Source organism: Pangasianodon hypophthalmus, chromosome 1 (assembly GCF_027358585.1).
Source record: "Pangasianodon hypophthalmus isolate fPanHyp1 chromosome 1, fPanHyp1.pri, whole genome shotgun sequence".
NCBI classification, from domain to species: domain Eukaryota; kingdom Metazoa; phylum Chordata; class Actinopteri; order Siluriformes; family Pangasiidae; genus Pangasianodon; species Pangasianodon hypophthalmus.
The window spans coordinates 34,227,509-34,247,286 of NC_069710.1; the positions used below are offsets into that span (position 1 = coordinate 34,227,509).

Consider the following 19,778-nt stretch of genomic DNA (forward strand, 5'->3'; position numbering starts at 1 on the left):
TATTACCGCTAAGTGTGTAAAAGCCGCGCCCCTCAATTGCACGAGCGGCCTGATTAACCGTGGTTTCAGGAAGAGCGGCTGCTTTAACCGCAGTTTATCACTCAGCACATGCAAGGAACAAATCCCGGCCGAGCCCCCAGTGTTACTCTCACCGCTTCAGCAACTCCCAGCGGCAGAGGAACAACTCGTTAGTTCATGTTCGGGCAAATGATGAGAGGGACAAAGTTCTTCCGAAGCATGCCGTTTTACTTCTTTAGGCAAATAAAAGTTGTGAGGGTTACAGTGCACAATAACTCCCGGGTGGCTTAACTGAAATAAACTAAAGGAAAAGCAAAACAGAAACTTTTTCTCCTCGTTTTCTCTCCCGAACTGCACAGCCAACACCAGCACACTTCTTCCGAACTACATTACCCATCATGCATTTCGCCCAGGACTACAACACCCACAGTTAGTGATCCGGTGAAAGTGAAAGTCCATTTAGTGAAGAAAGGAAGCAAATCATTGGCAGGAGAAAAACACATTAAGTATGTAAATGTAAAGCTCTAATATGTGAATGTTGTGAATGTGCACTAGATGAAGAACAGTTCAGTTGATTTGTACTGAAGTTGTAACTTCCACAGTTTACTGTAGGACCTGATTTCCCTGTAAGTGAAGCGTGTGATGATACAGGGTTAGATTTAACACCGCCATGTTGGAGTGAAGTAAATATGTGTCCTGCAGTGTTTCTCTCTCTCTCTCTCTCTCTCTCTCTCTCTCTCTCTCTCTCTCTCTGTACACTCTAGAAGAGGTGAATAGTTTCCTGGATGAGACTTTTGGCAAACAGGTTAATGATAAAGATTTCTTTCCTGATGAGGAAAAGTTTGAAAGGACTGATGCAACGCTGCAGAAAAATGTGGGTTTTGATTTGCTGTGTGTGTGTGTGTGTGTGTGTGTGTGTGTGTGTGTGTGTGTACAGGTGTAATCTGTAGGAGGAGACATGACCTCCAACATGAGTGTGTCTGTGAACCAGGACTTAAAGAAAAATGAGAGGTGAGTGAAGGGTGTGACTCAGTGAAAAACAGAAATGTTCTCACATTCACCAACACTAAACAGATCAGACTCTGATGTGTTTCTGTGAAAAGTGAGTAGTGAATAGTTTAATTCAGCAGCTTTGTCTCAAGATGTTTAAAACCAGCTGATGATTAGTGACATTAAGCTACTGAGCAACACGTCTAACCCCAAGTTGTCCCTGTAGCTGGATAAAGTATGAAGGTTAAAGAATCGTATCAATGTTAATAAGGAATATCATCAGATTTTAACTACAGTTGAATTATTCAGTATTGCTGCAGAACAGTAATAATGATGCAGTGGTTGTGTGTGTTTAGTCTGATTCAGGGTGAGAGATCAGACTCACCTGAACCCAGCTGTGTGTCCATGAAGAGTGACGCGTCAATGGGTCAACCAATGCGCTTTAGAGAGAGAGACAGTATGACCGATCTGAGGTGAGGACATAGGTGCTGTATATGGGGAGCATTGAGTTTTTCATTATTTATTTAATGTATTAAATAATTGTATAGTTTTATTTCTTTAACTTCATACACATAATCCAGCTTTAATGTGCAGACAAGTTTTACGTTAGACATTTTAAAGAACGCTGCTTCCTTCTATGCCATAGATCATTAAAGAGAAAGAGATCAGACTCATCTGAACCCAGCTGTGTGTCCATGAAGAGTGACAACTCAATGGATCCTCCATTGCGCTTTAGAGACACAGACTGTGCTACTGATCTGAGGTGAGGGCGGTTTAATGTAAGAGTGCAGTGTTTTATCACTCACACTCTCATAATCAAACATCTCTCAAATATCTGTGTATTTGCTGGTTTGTGTTTGTAGTTATGAATATGATTTATAGTCTTTGTTAAACTTTTAACAAGTGTTTTGTTTGTTCATAGAACACAGAAGAATAAATCAAAAATCACTGAGAAGAGTCATTTGGAGGCCATATTCAAGGTGTGTGTGTGTAACTTTTACTAATCCCAGCATTTTAATTAATATCTCTATCTGTCTGCTGCCAGAGATTTGAGTAATCATTACAGCTATTCCACTCTCACTGCAATGTGACAGAACAAAATACAGAGCAACACTAAGAGAGAACACGAGTGTATTGTGTTTTCCTCATTGGTTTCAAACACATAGAAATGCTCAGTGACTCTCCTTCATTATTTTGCTCGTCTGTGCCCTCAGCTGAAACCAGTTTGTCTGGATGCCACCTATTGAATAGGCCTGGAATACACGATTTTAACATCCGAAAGCTGTATTTAGTGCAAAACCTTTTTATTTATTATCTATTATCTGCTTGTAGAAGTTTTATGATTAATCACAGAAAAATGTAGTTTTATATTTTCAGTAATATAAAGTTTTCAGTAATGAACACATACTCATGTGACATTATAGTGTTTTTGTAATTTTTTTTTCTTTCTGTTTCAAATCAGGATCTGGAGCACAAAGTCATCACTCTGTTAAAGAATGAGCTGAAGAGATTTAAGAAGCTCCTGAGTTCAGATTACCCAGCATGCTCTGAGAGGGAGGTGGAGGATGAGGAGGATCAGAGCAGTGTCAGAGAGGGAGCGCTGAAGATCACGCTGCACGTCCTGAAGAACATGAACCACACAGATCTCGCTAACACACTGCAGAACAGTAAGAGCTCATGGGGTTATAACATCACTTTAAATGTAGAGGAAGGAAATTGCTCTAAATTTATTAAACACATCATAATGATGTGCTTTTATCAACGGAATATAATAAGAGATCAGTATTGACATTACATATGCTATACAGATATGAAAATATCAATAGTCAACAGAGATGAGCAGAGTTTACATTTTATTCTTCTTTTCATCAGAACTCGTGTACCAGCAGAAACTCAAATCCAAACTGAGAGAGAAATGTAAAAGAATTAATGAAGGAATCTCACAGCATGGAAGCTCGGCACTTCTGAATGAGATCTACACAGATCTTTACATCACAGAGGGTTGGAGTGGAGACATCAATAATGAACATGAGGTGAGACAGATTGAGACAGCGTCCAAGAGACCAGAAACACAGGAGACACCCATTAAATGTAATGAGCTCTTTAAAGACAAGTCCATCAGAAGTGTGCTGACTAAAGGAGTTGCTGGAATTGGAAAAACAGTCTCTGTGCAGAAGTTCATTCTGGACTGGGCCGAAGGAAAAGCAAATCAGGACGTCACCTTCATGTTTCCACTTCCCTTTAGGGAGCTGAATTTGATGAAACAGAAAAATCTCAGTCTGATGAAACTTCTTCATGACCTTTTCCCAGAAATAAAAGAATTACAATTAATAGACTGTAATGTTCACAAAGTGATATTCATCTTTGATGGTCTGGATGAGTGTCGACTTCCTCTAAATTTCCAGAACAATGAGAGTTTGTGTGATGTGACAGAGTCAGCCTCAGTGGACGTGCTGCTGACAAACCTCATCAAGGGGAATCTGCTTCCCTCTGCTCTCCTCTGGATAACCTCTCGCCCAGGAGCAGCCAATCAGATCCCTCCTGAGTGTGTAAACCAGGTAACAGAGGTACGAGGGTTCAGTGATCCTCAGAAAGAAGAGTACTTCAGGAAGAGGATCAGTGATCAGAGCCTGGCCAATAAAATCATCACACACATGAAGTCTTCACGAAGCCTCTACATCATGTGCCACATCCCAGTCTTCTGCTGGATTTCAGCCACTGTTCTAGAGAGAATGTTGGGTGAAGCAGCGAGTGGAGAGATCCCCAAGACTCTGACTCAAATGTTCACACACTTCCTGATCTTTCAGATCAAACACAAGGATCAAAAGTACCATCAGAAATGTGACCCTGATCCTCAGAAGACCAGAGAGAGTATCCTGGCACTGGGAAAACTGGCTTTCCAACAGCTGGAGAAAGGAAACCTGATCTTCTATGAGGAAGACCTGAGAGAGTGTGGCATTGATGTCAGTGAAGTGTCAGTGTACTCAGGAGTGTGTACCCAAATCTTCAGAGAGGAGTTTGGGCTTCACCTGGGGAAGGTGTTCAGCTTTGTACATCTGAGTGTTCAGGAGTTTCTGGCTGCTTTATATGCATTTCTCTCTTTCATCAGCAGAAGTGTAACAGACCAACAAACCACTCATCTGTCTGATCTTTTAACCAAATCAAACATGTCTGATTTCCTGAGGTGTGCAGTGAACAAGGCCTTACAAAGTGAGAATGGACACCTGGACCTGTTCCTCCGCTTCCTTCTGGGTCTCTCACTGGAGTCCAATCAGACTCTCTTACGAGAAATAATGCCCCAGACAGGAAGCAGCTCTCACAGCAAACAGGATACAGTCGAGTACATCAAGGAGCAGATCAGGGAGAATCCATCTCCAGAGAAATCCATCAATCTGTTCCACTGTCTGAATGAACTGAATGATCATTCTCTAGTGCAGGAAGTACAGCATTACCTGAAAAGCAGAGATTCCTGGTGTCTCAGGAGAGTCAGACTCTCTCCTGCTCAGTGGTCAGCTCTGGTGTTTGTGTTGCTGAACTCAGAAGAGAATCTGGATGTATTTGATTTGAGTAAATATGACACATCAGAGGAATGTCTTCTGAGGCTGATGCCAGTGGTCAAAGCATCCAGAAAAGCTAAGTAAGTAATTATAATATTATTTTATAAATGTATTCCTAACTATCTAAATGTAGTGTTTATTATTTTAAATTAACACTAAGGATTAGAATAATACTTATCATTAATTACTCTAATCAGTTCATTATTATTCTGTATGTAAGGAGAATGAGGGACCTTATGGAAGAGAGCATCATTAAATAAATAGCTATTTTTTTCTCTTTGGTTAAGTGCTTTTTTCTGCTTACCTTTGTACATTTAAATACCAAATCTAATTACTGAGGGAAAATAAGATTGTTCTAACTTTGAATTTAGTCAACACTCAATGGCATTTTCATTGAAAAACACACACAAAAAAAATAAGATAAAATGTGCATAAAATATGTAGATCTAAGATATATCATAACAGTACAAAAGAGAAAATATATTAATTTTTGAGGAAAAATATGACAGAAAAGTCAGGTTTCAACCCATTAAACACACATTGGCTTGAAATGTGATAATACTTAATTAGTACATATATACAATTAATTTAATTGATAAAAACACAAATATTCATACATTGTTTTACCTGGAAGTCTGAACTGCACAATATAGCATGAATATTGTATTTTATAGTGAAAAACTCAATCCTAGAAAATCTGCAGACTCAGATGGTTTAGATGCTAAGATACTTATTAAAACCTCCTGCTGCTAAAAGGTGGAGAACCCTGTCATCTTAATAACTATAGGCCTACACCCAAATTATCAACTTTTGTTCAAACACTAGAACTTTTAATAAGCAAACAATTAAAGGAACATTTATAGAGTGAATACATGACTACATGAACACCAGTCTGCTTTTAGAAAACGCTATAGCACAACTACTGCTGCTGTGAAAGTAGTTAATGATATTGTCACGGCCTTAGACAAGAAACAACACTGTGTTTGACTTTTCATTGATATGTGGAAGGTGTTTGATAGCGTTGACCGTTCTATTCTGCTGCAGAGGTTGACTGACTCAGGGCTGTCCAGTCGAGCTGTTACTTGGTTTTCACATTATTTGTTGGATAGGACTCTGTGTTCAGGCTGATGGTTTGTTTTCTAATGTGTTGTCTGTCCATAAAGGGGTGCAACAGTGGGACCACTTTTATTCTTTATTTATATAAATCATTTAGGAAGAAAAGTTGATTATGCAAATATGCACTTTTATGCTGATGATATGATGTTATTTATTGCTGTGCTCCTGTCTTGGCTGAAGTGATAAATAAACTTCAAAAAGCTTTTAAGGAAATAGAATCCCAATTCAAATCATTAAAATTATTTCTAAATGCAGATAAAACTAAAATGATGGTCTTTACAGTGACACATTCATCTGTCTAATTTAACGCATTCCATTCTTAATGGGATGAAAATTCATTCAAACCCCGTCCCTTTTTACATTTCCATGTTTTTACAGTGACTTTGTGCTGCTTTGTGTGACATTACAACCTGCTGATGTTTACACACTGCACTGATTTTATGCCTTGATTTTGTGAGTGAACCAGAATCATGAAAATCTGGCTTTAATCTCAGGTTTGTGGTTGTGTCAGAGGCATCTTGAAGACCAATTATTTTAAACTTGGTTGTTCGTCAAAACCTTGCAATCACTTTGTACAGCCGACAAAATCCCGTGAATTTACATGCACCATAATTGCTGCAGTATATGTCCCCTGGATGCCAGTGCTAAAATAGCCATGAAAGAACTGGTGCTGTTATTAGCAAGCTGCAAACAACGCATCCGGATGGAGCTTTTATCAGTGCTGGGGATTTTAATCACACTAATTTGAGGACGGTGCTCCCGAAATTCTATCAAAACGTCTTTTGCCCTACAAGAGGAGAGACAACATTCTTGATCATGTTTATATAAACATTACTGAGGCCTACAGAGCTCCTCCCCTCCCCCATGTTGGACACTCAGATCACATCTCCCTGTTCCTGCTCCCCAATTACACACCATCATCAAACGTGTGAAACCCCCAGCGAGGACTATAAAACTGTGGCTAGAAGGAGCAGACTCTTCACTACAGCTCCTGGACATAGACTGGAATGCCTCTGCTTCTCAGGCCACACTGGATTTCGACACGGACAGTAATATATACACCAGTTCTGTTCTGGATCACATCAACAAGTGTGTCGACACAGTAACCACCCATAAAATAATTAAAACACAGCCAGAACCCTTGTAACCCATGTTATAAAAAAGCCCACTGTACTGTACAATATTAATGCTGTGTGCACTCTTAAACACCACCTGTATCTTGTCATTTGCACTACCATGGTAACTTGCCATTACACCTCATTCAGAACTTGCCTCCTTGCACATTACTGACTAATTATTACATGAACCTTCTATATTTGCACTGAGCTGGTCTCTACTTTCTCTACCAGGTATATGTACCTCACGTCTCTATACAATGCACCTTATATATCTGTACACCTTGTAATTTGCACTGAGCTGGTCTCTACTTTCTGTACCTCATACCTTGAACATATATATACATAAATATAAATATTTATAGACATATTGCTATTTGCACTTCTGGTTAGGTGCTAAACTGCATTTTGTTGACTCTGTACTCATACTCTGCACGATGACAAAGTTTAAACTAATCTAAAACACAAAACACAAAAAGTAGTTGCTCTGTGTGTGTGTGTGTGTGAGAGAGAGAGAGTGAGAGAGAGCGAGAGAGAGAGAGAGAGAGAGAGAGATGTCAGTGTTCTGATATATTGTCATTTCTCTCCCAGGCTGTATCACTGTGATCCCACAGAGGAAAGCTGTAGAGCTCTGTCCTCAGTTCTCAGCTCAAACTCCTCCACTCTGAGAGAACTGGACCTGAGTTACAATAAACTGCATGATTCAGGAGTGAAGCTGCTCTCTGCTGGACTGGAGAATCCACACTGGAGAAACTGAGGTCAGATCATCACTTTCACATTTTGTTTATTTGATTGTCATTATTATAGTATAAACCTAATAACAGTAAAATGTACATTTCACTCTATACTAATGTTGGGAAGGTTAATACTCAGGTTAAACTACAAAATAAACTGTTTTATTGGTTTTATTTGCAAATGCCTTCTGGATACCGAAGATCAATTAGAGCACATGTACGCCCCCTACAGGTGCATTGTGGGTTGTCTTTAGATTAATTTATACGCTAGTACAACTTAGAAAAATACTAAATCCTCAAATAGCTTGTTAATTTATGAAACCAGTGGTCAGGTCCACATGTGCAATGCCTCGTCAAGAGAACTGCCATTTCCATGATTCCCAGCTAGTCGCCATGTCACATGACAACCAAACACCAATCCCTTTACGAAATCACTGGACTTGATCATGCAAATCTGTTCACACTGACACACACTCCTTGAAATAATCCGTACTTTCACTCTTTCATTGTGAAGTCTTGGTCGAGCATTGTGTGTGCTGTTTGATTGTTGCTTGTTTATCTTGCTGTTTAGACTCTGCTTTGTGTATTGTTTACACTTTTACACTGTCTAGTTAATGCCTGTGTGCTGATCACCTGACCTCTTCCTTGTTCAGTGTGTGAAGTATTGATTAGCCCTTGGGTTTAGTTTAGTTCCCCTGTCTGTATTTAATAAAAGCCACTTGCACTTGCGTCCGTCTGCCTCCATAACACCAGCAATGTTTCACCTCCTGCTTCAGATCATATCATAGTGCTGAAATAGCATTTTATTAAAGTAGTAAATGATCTGAGATTAAATGCTGAAGCAGACGGTGTTTTGGTCCTTGTGCTTTTAGTGCTTTGAGATTTTACTGCTGCATTTACACTATAGATCACATAACACTTCTTGAACAGCTTGAGAATAGTTGGTCTTTCTGGGACTGTCTTAAACTGGTTTTCTACATATTTAACTGGAAGACAATAATTTGTTATTCTAGATGAACATCAGATAAGCACGATATTCTCTGTGTTGTACCACAAGGCTCTGTATTGGCCTAGCTTTTCTATTCTTTATTTTTATATTTTATATTCTTATATTTCACTTTTATAGACCTAGTATATGTTGCTGCTAGGTCAGATTATTAAGAAGCGTGGAGTCAGTTTGCATAGCTATGCAGATGATACACAGTTATACATATCTGTAAGGCCAGATATAACTAATGCTGATAATCTTGTAACCTGTTTGTTCAGCGCTGTTGGCTAAACTAATCATGATTTTTTTCTAAACTAAATAAGGACTGTTTGAACTGAAGTTAGAAATCTTGGTGCAATTCTGGACTCTGATTTATCTTTTAAACCACAAATTAATAACATTACTAAAACTGCATTCTATAATTTATGGAATATAGCGCGGGTCAGACTTTATGTCCAGATGATATTATGATACCAAGAAATTGATCTCTGATTAGTTTTTTCTCACCTTGAATATTGTAATGCATTTCTCACAGGACTTCCTACTGCTACAGTAAACGAACTACAACTTGTGCAGAATGCAGCAGTGAGAATATTATAAACGTACTAGAAAACGTGATTTTAGCATCACTCCACTGCCTGACTACTTTCTTTAGCATTGACTATAACATGTTTGTACTAGATTTTAAATCTCTTAATGCTATAGCGCCTTCATACATCTCTGAACGCCTGATAAACTCTGTGACAAATTGTGTGTTAATATCATCTAGTGGGTGAAGCAGCTTTTTATTTTAATGCACCAAATATCTTGAACACGTTAACAGTAAATATTCATCAGGCTCATTCTATCTTTGATTTAAAACCAGCTAAAACATTTTCCCACTTTTACCAGCTTTTTACTCACTTTTATTATTTTCTTACTTTCACTGGCATGTTTCTTTTACATTACTTTTATATTATTTTAATTCTTGAAGTCTATTCTATTTTTTAAAACTCTTTATAAAATGTTTATATTTTAGATTATTATTATTTTCTTCCTTTTGTGCCTGCTACTGTTTATTTCACTATTATTAAGCAGCAGTTAGTTCCGATCCACTAATTTGATTGGATAAGCGGCGATCCAACAGCACAGGTACATTTCACTGTGTGTATCACTCCGCTTGTCTGTGTTCACTACATAAAAACTCTAATTCTAAGCACGGAAACATTCAGAGGAAAGCAGAGCGTCAGCGAGAGGAAAGAGCGGACGAGTATAGAGAAGGCAGTCACTGATGCTAGCTTGCAAAATAGATGTGAGAGTAACAGTGTACAGTACAACCGTGAGAGACATTCAAGTAGCAAGTGAATGTGATGAGGCCTTAGTTGGGAAAATTGGTAAATTTGAGGAAATGAGGCCTGGCAATCATATACTGAGAAGGTTGAACTGTACTGCGATGCCAACAACATGGAGGAGAAAAAGAAAGTCATTACACTTCTCAGTTTAATGGGTGCTAAAACATACAGTCTTCTATGCAGTATAGTTCCCCCTGAGCAAGCAAGATGTTTGACGAAATTGTTGACATTTTACAAAATCACTTGAGCCCAAAACCGCTAGTATAGCTGAGAGATTTGGGATTCCACAAATGGAACGAGTTAAAGCATGAAAGCATTTCCAAATACGCTGCAGAATTGCATCAAATTTCCCAATACTGTGACTTTGGAGATGGACTTTCTGATGCAGTAAAAGACAGGCTTGTATGTGGCATGCATAATCAAAGCACTCAAAAGAGGCTACTGTCAGGAAGAGAACTAACCCTTGAATGGGCACTGACCACTGCAATATCAATGGAGACAGCAGGAAAGGATGCGTCAGAGTTACAGATAAAGAGTTTAGAATGTAAAACTCACAAAATGTCTTATTGCAAAAAGCCAGAAATGGTGTGGATGTGGCAAATCATCCCATGATGCCATCAGTCATCCCAAACAGTGTCAGAGGCAAGGCCACATAGAGAGGGTGTGGAAAACAGACCAAAAAAACAACCAAAGAGAAAACTCACACAGAGACAAAAGTTCCAAAAATGAAGCTAAACAGGTACACAACGTAACTGTTGTTACAAAATGCTTACAAAATGCTTATAAATCTCATACTGTGGACACGTCACTGACAAAAACAGCTTATATTAGTCACAAGAAAAAACTCAAATAGTGATGAATAATGATGATGAATAGTGAATAACAGAATAATGGACTGCCATCTTTGTTATCTTTTCTATAGAAGTCTACATACACACACATGCCAGTGTAGCATATAGGATTTATTTTTTGTTTGCCTCTGTATGCTACAGTTTTATATTTGGACTCCAACAATTCACATGTGCTTAAAGTGCACATTCTCAGAATTTAATCAATGGCATTTGTGTATTTTATTACAATGAATTATATTTGTGTATGTTTGTGTTTGAGATGTCACTGTTCTGATATATCATCATTTCTCTCCCAGGCTGCGTCGGGGTAAACTCACAGAGGAAAGCTCTAGAGCTCTGTCCTCAGTTCTCAGCTCAAACTCCTCCAGTCTGAGAGAACTGGACCTGAGTGACAATAAACTGCAGGATTCAGGAGTGAAGCTGCTCTCTGCTGGACTGGAGAATCCACACTGTGCACTGGAGATACTGAGGTCAGATCATCACTTTCACACTGTGTATCCTGCATTTGTGTCATATGGCTGTTTTAGATTAATAAAATGTTGTCTGTCCTGGAGCACAATTTTAATAGAGCAGCAATAACTGCTATAGTTTTCCAGATTCAAAAATAACAAACAGTGAAATAGATGTGTAACAATCTGGATTTAATTCTGGCTTTCATGCACACACTTCATGGGCTATGAAGCTCTTTGTGTGCATATTGTTCTATAAGCGTTGATCTCTCTACAGGCTGGAAGGCTGCAGTATTACAGGTGAAGGTTGTGCTGCTCTGGTTTCAGCTCTGAAGTCAAACACTTCATCACACCTGAGAGAACTGAATCTGAACTACAATAAACCAGGAGAATCAGTAGTGAAGCTGCTCTCTGATCTACTGAAGGATCCACACTGTAAACTGAAGAAACTACAGTGAGTTACTGACTGAAACACACACACACACACACACACACACAGTAACAGTGATTTGGTGGTTTAATGTCTCTTTATACACTTCAGAGGAGATTCTGTATCTTAATGTGTTTGTACAGTAATAAGAAATAAAAACACTGTTCTGCATTTGGGTTCTCTCTGGGAAAAGAGTGGGAGAGAGCTTGCCCCTGGTGAAGGAGATTAAGCATTTTGGCATTTTATTCATGAGGAATGAAAAAACTGTTAGATTGACAAACAGTGATTAAATTAACACCAGTGTTACAGTCAGATTTACAGTCACTGTACTGGTCTGTGGGAGTGAAGCAAGAGCTCAGTATGTGGACAAACCTCTCTGCTTACTACGTCCCTCCTCTCATCTCTCTGCTTACAATCTACATCTCTGTCCTCAACGATCATCACAAGCTGTGAGTAGTGACCGTAGGAATACTCCAGTTTGAGGTTGTTCAGGCAGCTGATGAGGGCGCCCCCTGGTGGCTTTATCAGGCAATCGTGTGTTTCTCCCAGAAACAATGATCCAGCCCCCCAATTTTTACATCATTTGTGGTATTTATGGTTTTGTATTTTGTATACCTGAATCTGTCTTTTTGTACGTTTTGTGTAAAAAAAAATGTTTTACTGATTACATAGTTTAATCATTTCTGTTTGTTTTATAGTTTAATATGTGTATTTGGAAATCTGCAATATAAATACTGTACTTTTACACACACACACAAAGAGAAACAGAAAATATTAACTTAAATTGTAGTTTTGATATTATGGGGACAAAATTTAGTGTCACATGCTTTAGATACAGATTTAAAAGACCCCTGTCCCAGACACACACACAAACACACACACACACACACACACACACAGTACATGCAAAATGATCTAAGTAAAAGGATAAATTATATTTCTGTATGTTTTTTTTTGAGATGTCACTGTTCTGATATATCATCATTTCTCTCCCAGGCTGTGTGGGTGTAATCTCACAAAGGAAAGCTGTAGAGCTCTGTCCTCAGTTCTAAGCTCAAACTCCTCCAGTCTGAGAGAACTGGACCTGAGTAACAATAACCTCCAGGATTCAGGAGTGAAGCTGCTCTCTGCTGGACTGGAGAATCCACACTGTACACTGGAGACACTGAGGTCAGATCATCACTTTCACACTGTGGATCCTGCATTTGTGTCATATGGCTGTTTTAGATTAATAAAATGTTGTCTGTCCTGGAGCACAATTTTAATAGAGCAGCAATAACTGCTATAGTTTTCCAGATTCAAAAATAACAAACAGTGAAATAGACGTACACACTTCATGGGCTGTGAAGCATTGTGTGTGTGGTTGTGTGTGTGTGTATTGATCTATAAATGTTGATCTCTCTACAGGCTGGAACGCTGCAATATTACAGGTGAAGGTTGTGCTGCTCTGGTTTCAGCTCTGAAGTCAAACACCTCATCACACCTGAGAGAACTGAATCTGAACGACAATAAACCAGGAGAATCAGTAGTGAAGCTGCTTTCTGATCTACTGAAGGATCCACACTGTAAACTGGAGACACTACAGTGAGTTACTGACTAAAACACTCACACACACACACACAGTAACAGTGATTTGGTGGTTTAACGTCTTTTTATACACTTCAGAGGAGATTCTGTATCTTAATGTGTTTGTACAGTAATAAGAAATAAAAACACTTTCTGCATGTGGGTTCTCTCTCGGAAAAGAGTGGGAGAGAGCTTTTCGCTTGTGAAAGAGATTAAGTATTTTGGGGATTTACTTATGAGGGTTGAAAAAAGTGTTAGATTGTGAAACGGTGTTTAGATTAACACCAGTGTTATTCACTGTGCTGGTCTGTGGAACTGAAGCAGGAGCGCAGTTTGTGGACAAAACTCTCTGCTTACTACGTCTCTGTCCTCACCTCTCATCTCTCTGCTTACAATCTACGTCTCTATCCTCACCTTTCATCTCTCTGCTTACAATCTACGTCTCTATCCTCACCTCTCATCTCTCTGCTTACAGTCTACATCTCTATCCTCACCTCTCATCTCTCTGCTTACAATCTACGTCTCTATCCTCACCTCTCATCTCTCTGCTTACAATCTACATCTCTATCCTCACCGATCATCACAAGCTGTGAGTAGTGACTGTAGGAATACTCCAGTTGAGCTTGTTCAGGCATCTGATGAGGGCGCCCCCTGGTGGCTTTATCAGGCAACAGTGTGTTTCTCCCAGAAACAATGATCCAGCCCCCCAATTTTTACATCATTTGTGGTATTTATGTTTTTGTATTTTGTATACCTGAATCTGTCTTTTTGTGTACGAAAATGTTTTACTGATTTATGTAGTTTAATCATTTGTGTTTGTTTTATAGTTTAATATGTGTATTTGGGGCTCTGCAATATAAATACTGTACTTTACGCTTACACACACAGACACACACACACACACACACACACACACACACAGTGTTTACACTGATTTTTCTTGTGAGGAATCTGATGACTGATGCTGTTTTCTCTTTCTCTACAGATTTGAGCCGCTTCGATCCTGATCTGATCTGAGTCTCACACACAGAGGATGATGTCAGCACTTCTGCTTCTCTAGTTGTTTGTAAAAATGCACCAGCTGAGATAAATTAACTTTAACTGAACACTAATCAAGCTTTTCTTATTAACAGCAAAACAGAAACTGTTAATGCACTTATAATGTCATTTAATAGATTTGTCTATACTGTATGTTCATGTATTTCCATTTACATGTAGCAGAAGGAAACATTTATGTTTAATACACATTATAAATATCTTATAGTATCAGTTCAATGCAGTAATTTGGTCATTGCTCAAAGTTACACACGATTTATACACTGAGTTAAAGTAATTTGTTTCCTACTGAAGTTGTTAGAAAATTAAGATTAGAAAAGTTTAATTTAGTTGACTATGTACATAATTATGTTTCAATTTATTAAATGGTTTGTTTATATATTTTTCATATATAATTTGTGTGTGTGTTTCTCATATTTTTATTTGTGTGTGTGTGTGTGTGTGTGTGTGTTTGCACCTGAGTCTGTATCCATGCTGTAATATAGTGCTGTGTTTGACTTAACTTGAATGGTGAGTGTCATTTTGGCCTGGAAAAAACATGCACACCTCCATGTTCATCTTTTGTTAGCAATAAGCTAGCCAGCTAACTCTGATGAGTGATGTATATTTACCTCCTCAACACAGCAAACTGTATAGTCAGTATTATAGAACATAATAACCCTCAAGGATTATTACAGAGAATCTACAAAGAATGTGTCATCATTAGCATAATGTTGAATAAATACATATAAAAATATTAAAAAATATAAAAAAATAACTACTAGAGATAGACTTTAAGCTAGCTAGCACAGTGCAGTCAAGTTTCTATGATACTGTGTGTGTTTTTAGACTTGAAATATCAATTAGCATGGTAAATATTAATTAGCAGTATTTAAACTCATTGCTATGAATAAACCTACAGGCTTTGCTCCAACAAAAACAATGTACAGTGTGAGGCGTCATGGCAACAACAAACACGGTGAACTTATTTCCCACAAAGGTTGTAGGTCATACATCACTAATGACCCATAAATAATCTGCTTTCTTTTAACATTTTACACAATGAACAGTAAATGGCTCTGAGTCCATATAGGAGGCAGAACATGAAGACTTCATTTCTTTATTTCTGTAAGTGGAATCACCTACACTTACCAAATAAGTGTTTGGGTGTGGGGGGGTATTTATTAGTGTAGCCCCTGACATGCGAGGGGAAAGGAAGTGCACCTGCCTCATCCTACCTTCACACTAGCAAGGAACAGGTGACCATGCATAACATGGAGATCTGAGAAACAATCTAACAAACAAATAAGAAACAGATGACATGAAGCTACGATTTAAACACCAAACAAAAATCTGACCAGGATAAAGCGGTTCCTGAAGATGAAGGAATGAATTCACACCCAGACGAGACAAACTAGCAGCGACACGAGTGACTTGTCTCTTGTTAGTGTTAATGTAGGGTCTGTGCTCAGCGCTCTTCCAGCTGAAGTTCTCTCCCATGCGACAGTTTCTCTGCACGCTCGCTTCACCGCTCGCTGCCTGTGAGGACCTTCGTATGTGCCGCAAATCCACGTCACTACACGCTCTCTCTTAATGGCGGCGCTTGCTGATGCTGCTCTGTGCGCTCAGGTCAGCCGTCCTCACACTCTCTGCTGAGAAAATCCAGTTAAACACCTGCACAAAACTCCAGCACCATCTTCTCCTTTTGAGGCTGAAAGCTTTCCTCCACCGGAGCCTCTTCTCTCATCTGAGCTTCTCTGGCCTCGCTCTCGCATGAGAAAGACATGAATAAGAGTTAATACAACACAAACATTCAGCATAACAAATAGCTGCTTAACAATTAAAAAAAGATATTGTCCTCATCATTTCCTCTTAGCTTTTAACACAAATTAAAATGAGGAAATGAAAGTAAAATCAGGTCTTAACTGTGTTCAATCTTTTCTCCACCACATCAGTAGCATCTTTCTTCTAACGTCTTTCTGGTCACATGACCTCTAATTACACACAAAACCTGTTTTATCCAAACTAATAGTTTTTTCTCCCGCTTCCCTCAATGTCCTTTTAGCTTCTCTGTCATTTCTGCAAACTTAAAAACTCGTAGTAGGAGATTCATCTTCAGCTTCCTCTGAACACTGCGTGTGTGTGTGTGTGTGTGTGTGTGTGTGTGAGAGAGAGAGAGAGAAATGTTCTGGTACAGAAGCAGAAACACCTCTATGGCATCAAAATGCTTCATTGTGTGACTTCACTCCGTGACATCGTTCCCCACAGACACAAGTGTTCCTGATAATATACACTAACACTGTTCCACTGCTGCTAATGCTTTCCCTTCTTTTACATTTTTATAACACACTTAAAGAAGAATAAAAAAGAATAAAATAATAAAATATCACAGCTCCTGTTTGCTGCATTCTTAAGCTTTCTTTTCTTTTCACTCTAAATGTTCTGTGTTGAAGATATTTAGCACAGAAACGGGATGATAAACGAACTAATGCATAAAAACATGCCAAAAAACCCCATAAAATCCTCCAGTTAAAGTGTTTCACCCTAAGAAACCATCATCACACGCTCATAGTGAGTGTTTATGACTTTAGCGTGTGAATTGTTTTGGTTAAATTTAGTCCTCTTATGGAATGGATTTTAAAAATCTACAGCAATCAGTTTGAAATTCTGCACTAGTGTGATTTTTTATGAGGAAGATGTGTACTGTTAATTGGTGTTCATTGATTAGAATATGTTCAATAAGTTTTAAAAAGTTAATAATCTGATATTACGGTCCTACCAAGAACCAAGAGTTTAAAAACATACGCTGTGTTTATAAAACTTCTGAGGTTTACACTTGGGAATAACTTTCCAGTTGAACCAGTTGAATATACTTTATTAATGACTGATGATGTGACTTTCACTGGACGTTTTTTCACGTGGTTTCACGCGATTCGTCACGTGTGATCACGCGGCACCCTGCAGTCTCGCTTCTTAGAGTTTAAATTCATTTGTTGTGCTTCACACAACATCCACCAGGTGGCGCCTGGAACAACACACTGCAGCTCAACACACAGCACACTGACAACAATGCAATGTGTGTTCGCTTAGATTTAAGAGAAAATATTAGGTATGGTTTACATAAAAATATTACATTTCTCATCATAACTGGATTTCATTGCTTATGCTAAAGCTAATTTAAACCAGTTTCTGATTACAAGACTGAATTATGTAAAGTGAGTGTGATCAATTCACATATACAGGTGCTATAACTTTAGTATTTAAATGAACAGGGCTGAAAGGTGTGTGGTAGAATAGTGCAGCAGTAATGTGGCTGCTGTATAAAGCCAGCAACCTGAGTTTGATCCTCAGCTCAGGTGAGAGTGTGGATTCAATGAGCTTTTTTCAGTGTAGAAAGTCATTTCGTGTGTGAATGTGTAAATATTCTTCCTAAAGTAGCGTTGAATGAACTCCATTTTCTCCTTTCTTGCCAATGGAAACTTTTGTTCTTTTCTTAGATTTAAAGTTTCACTATTTAAAAAACTGGTTTAAAGTGAACACAGAAGTCCACAGGCCAGATCAGACTGCTCTTGGCAATGATTAGTCTTGAATCAGTCTTTAAATATGCCTAGGCTTATAGATTATTACATTATATATTTAACAGAGAATTAACATCATTCTCTAATAGGGTCTGATAATTTATTAACTGCACGTTTAATGTCATGATTTCCAGAAAACACAAAATATCCACAATAAAATATGAATAAAAATAGCCTAATAATGCACACAAATATTTAGTAATACAGACATTGGAAAATCCATTTCCACGTGACTGCATGAGTGTAATGCAGAGGATCATTATTTTATGTGCTTTGTAAACACACACTTCATTGTGCTCTCTGCAGGTGTTCATGATATAATGTGTACATAAATATTACTCAGTTCAGTGCTGATTAACAGTTGTGAGATATAAAGTCGCAGTTGCAGAGTTGCCAACTCTCACGCATTTACTAAGTCTCAAGCCAAAACACAAGACAATACCGCGAGTGCTTGTGCTGTTTAATGCGCTTAAGAGATGCTTTTCTCCAACGCATAACTTACATTTTACTCTTATTGTATATAATCTGTAAATATTATGAATTAAAAGTCATGTGCATATTTCCATTTCGCAAAACAATTTGTCATAACAGCAACCGACTCGCTGTTAAACTTTAAAGATGCGCGTGCATGCGTGTCAAACAGACGGAGCGCAAGAGAGAAATAAGAGCAATATGTTAGACTAAAACATGCATTTTGATCAAATATTTGTTGTTGGATATCAAATTTATGCAACATTTTTTTTTTTTTTTTACAAAACAGTAAGTGTAATTCTACCTCTGACCTGTTAACACTAAGATTGTGCTTTATGAAAATGAACAGAAATGTGCAGAAATGAAAAACTCCCAAGCAAAGAATTCAGTGGATAAAGAAGTGGAAAGACATGCACAATGAACACAACTATAGCTCATGATAAGAGATGGTGAAAGGAGAAATGAGCTATTTAAATTTTTTCTGGAGTAAAATATGTTCAGTTAATACCAATGCAAATATAGTTGCTGTGCTATTTACTTGCCATTTTGTTTACTATATTTTTAAAGTTCATAGACCTCACTGAGTTTTCTTTCTTTATTCACATGTATTTTGAATTCATAATGTGCACATTATTTGAAAATAACTCAACTCTGTATTACTCAATTCATAGTCTGCAGCTGCAATAGTTATGAAATATTTGTCCTAACCATTTTACTGTCTTGTGTGAAAAAGTGAGTTTTTGTAATGTATTAAAATTACCTTCATAATAATGAGATGGGATTAAAAAAAAACAATGCACTTTAAAATTACCTTCATTATAATGAGATGATTACACAGATTTGTAAAACCGTATTTGAACTATTAACAAGTTAACATCATTCTTAGAATTGCAGTAGTTATCAAGTCGTTGTTCTAACCATTTAACTGTCTTTTCATTTGGTAATTTGGGGAGGGTACATATTTTAAAGAAGGTCTAAATCAAGTTCAAGTTCAAGTTGTAAAACATCACTAGATCTTCCTTCTGATTTAAACTGTTTATTAAATTTCATTATTTATCTGGCCAAGAAATGTATACTTATTTTATGGTCATCATCATGTGTACCAACTCTGAAGATGTGTTTGGCACAAGTGGCTAATTTTCTTCCTTTGGAAAAACTTACATATGACTTACAGAAAAAATCTGAACTATTCTGGCAGATATGGACCCTACTTGAACAATCGTGACTTTAGTCCTGCCTACTTTTTTTTTTTTTTTATTTTGCCGTTTGGCTTTTCCATGATCACTCCATTATACTAACAGATTATTATTTGTGTTTAAATGTTTGTCGATTGTATATTGATCTGGCTCTGCTTTTTTGTTGTTGTTAAAAATCAATAAAAAATATATATAAAAAAAAATGAATGACTTTGGTTCATCAAATGAATTTACTCAATCCTTGTGGAGAATGACTGCCTTTGAATTGCAGGAAAATACTGACAAGGTTATGGTCTGATCTACCAAGTGGGGGTAGGGTAGTAGCACTACATGCTTCTTTAACATTTGCATAC

The 19,778-nt window shown here is 37.8% G+C and overlaps 2 protein-coding genes across 3 annotated transcripts in view; both read left to right on the plus strand.

Annotated features, from left to right (window-relative positions):
* Positions 1 to 19,778, plus strand: part of LOC113523756 (uncharacterized) — a 507,872-nt gene that overhangs the window by 402,333 nt on the left and 85,761 nt on the right. The window lies entirely within an intron of this gene.
* On the plus strand, positions 374 to 14,560 carry LOC113524649 (protein NLRC3-like). 2 transcript variants are annotated; one of them, XR_008302004.1, is made up of 10 exons: positions 374 to 524; positions 956 to 1,029; positions 1,365 to 1,481; positions 1,655 to 1,771; positions 1,931 to 1,988; positions 2,471 to 2,675; positions 2,881 to 4,645; positions 7,388 to 7,554; positions 10,997 to 11,170; positions 11,477 to 11,595. XR_008302004.1 is itself a non-coding variant. In XM_053235393.1 (10 exons), the coding sequence occupies exons 2-10, from the start codon at positions 977 to 979 to the stop codon at positions 14,150 to 14,152; spliced, it is 2,688 nt and encodes an 895-aa protein (XP_053091368.1). In that variant the 5' UTR covers positions 374 to 524; positions 956 to 976; the 3' UTR covers positions 14,153 to 14,560. The 2 variants fall into 2 exon arrangements, 1 of the variants encoding a protein (XP_053091368.1); XM_053235393.1 differs by lacking the exons at positions 7,388 to 7,554; positions 10,997 to 11,170; positions 11,477 to 11,595 and adding exons at positions 12,576 to 12,749; positions 12,987 to 13,163; positions 14,131 to 14,560.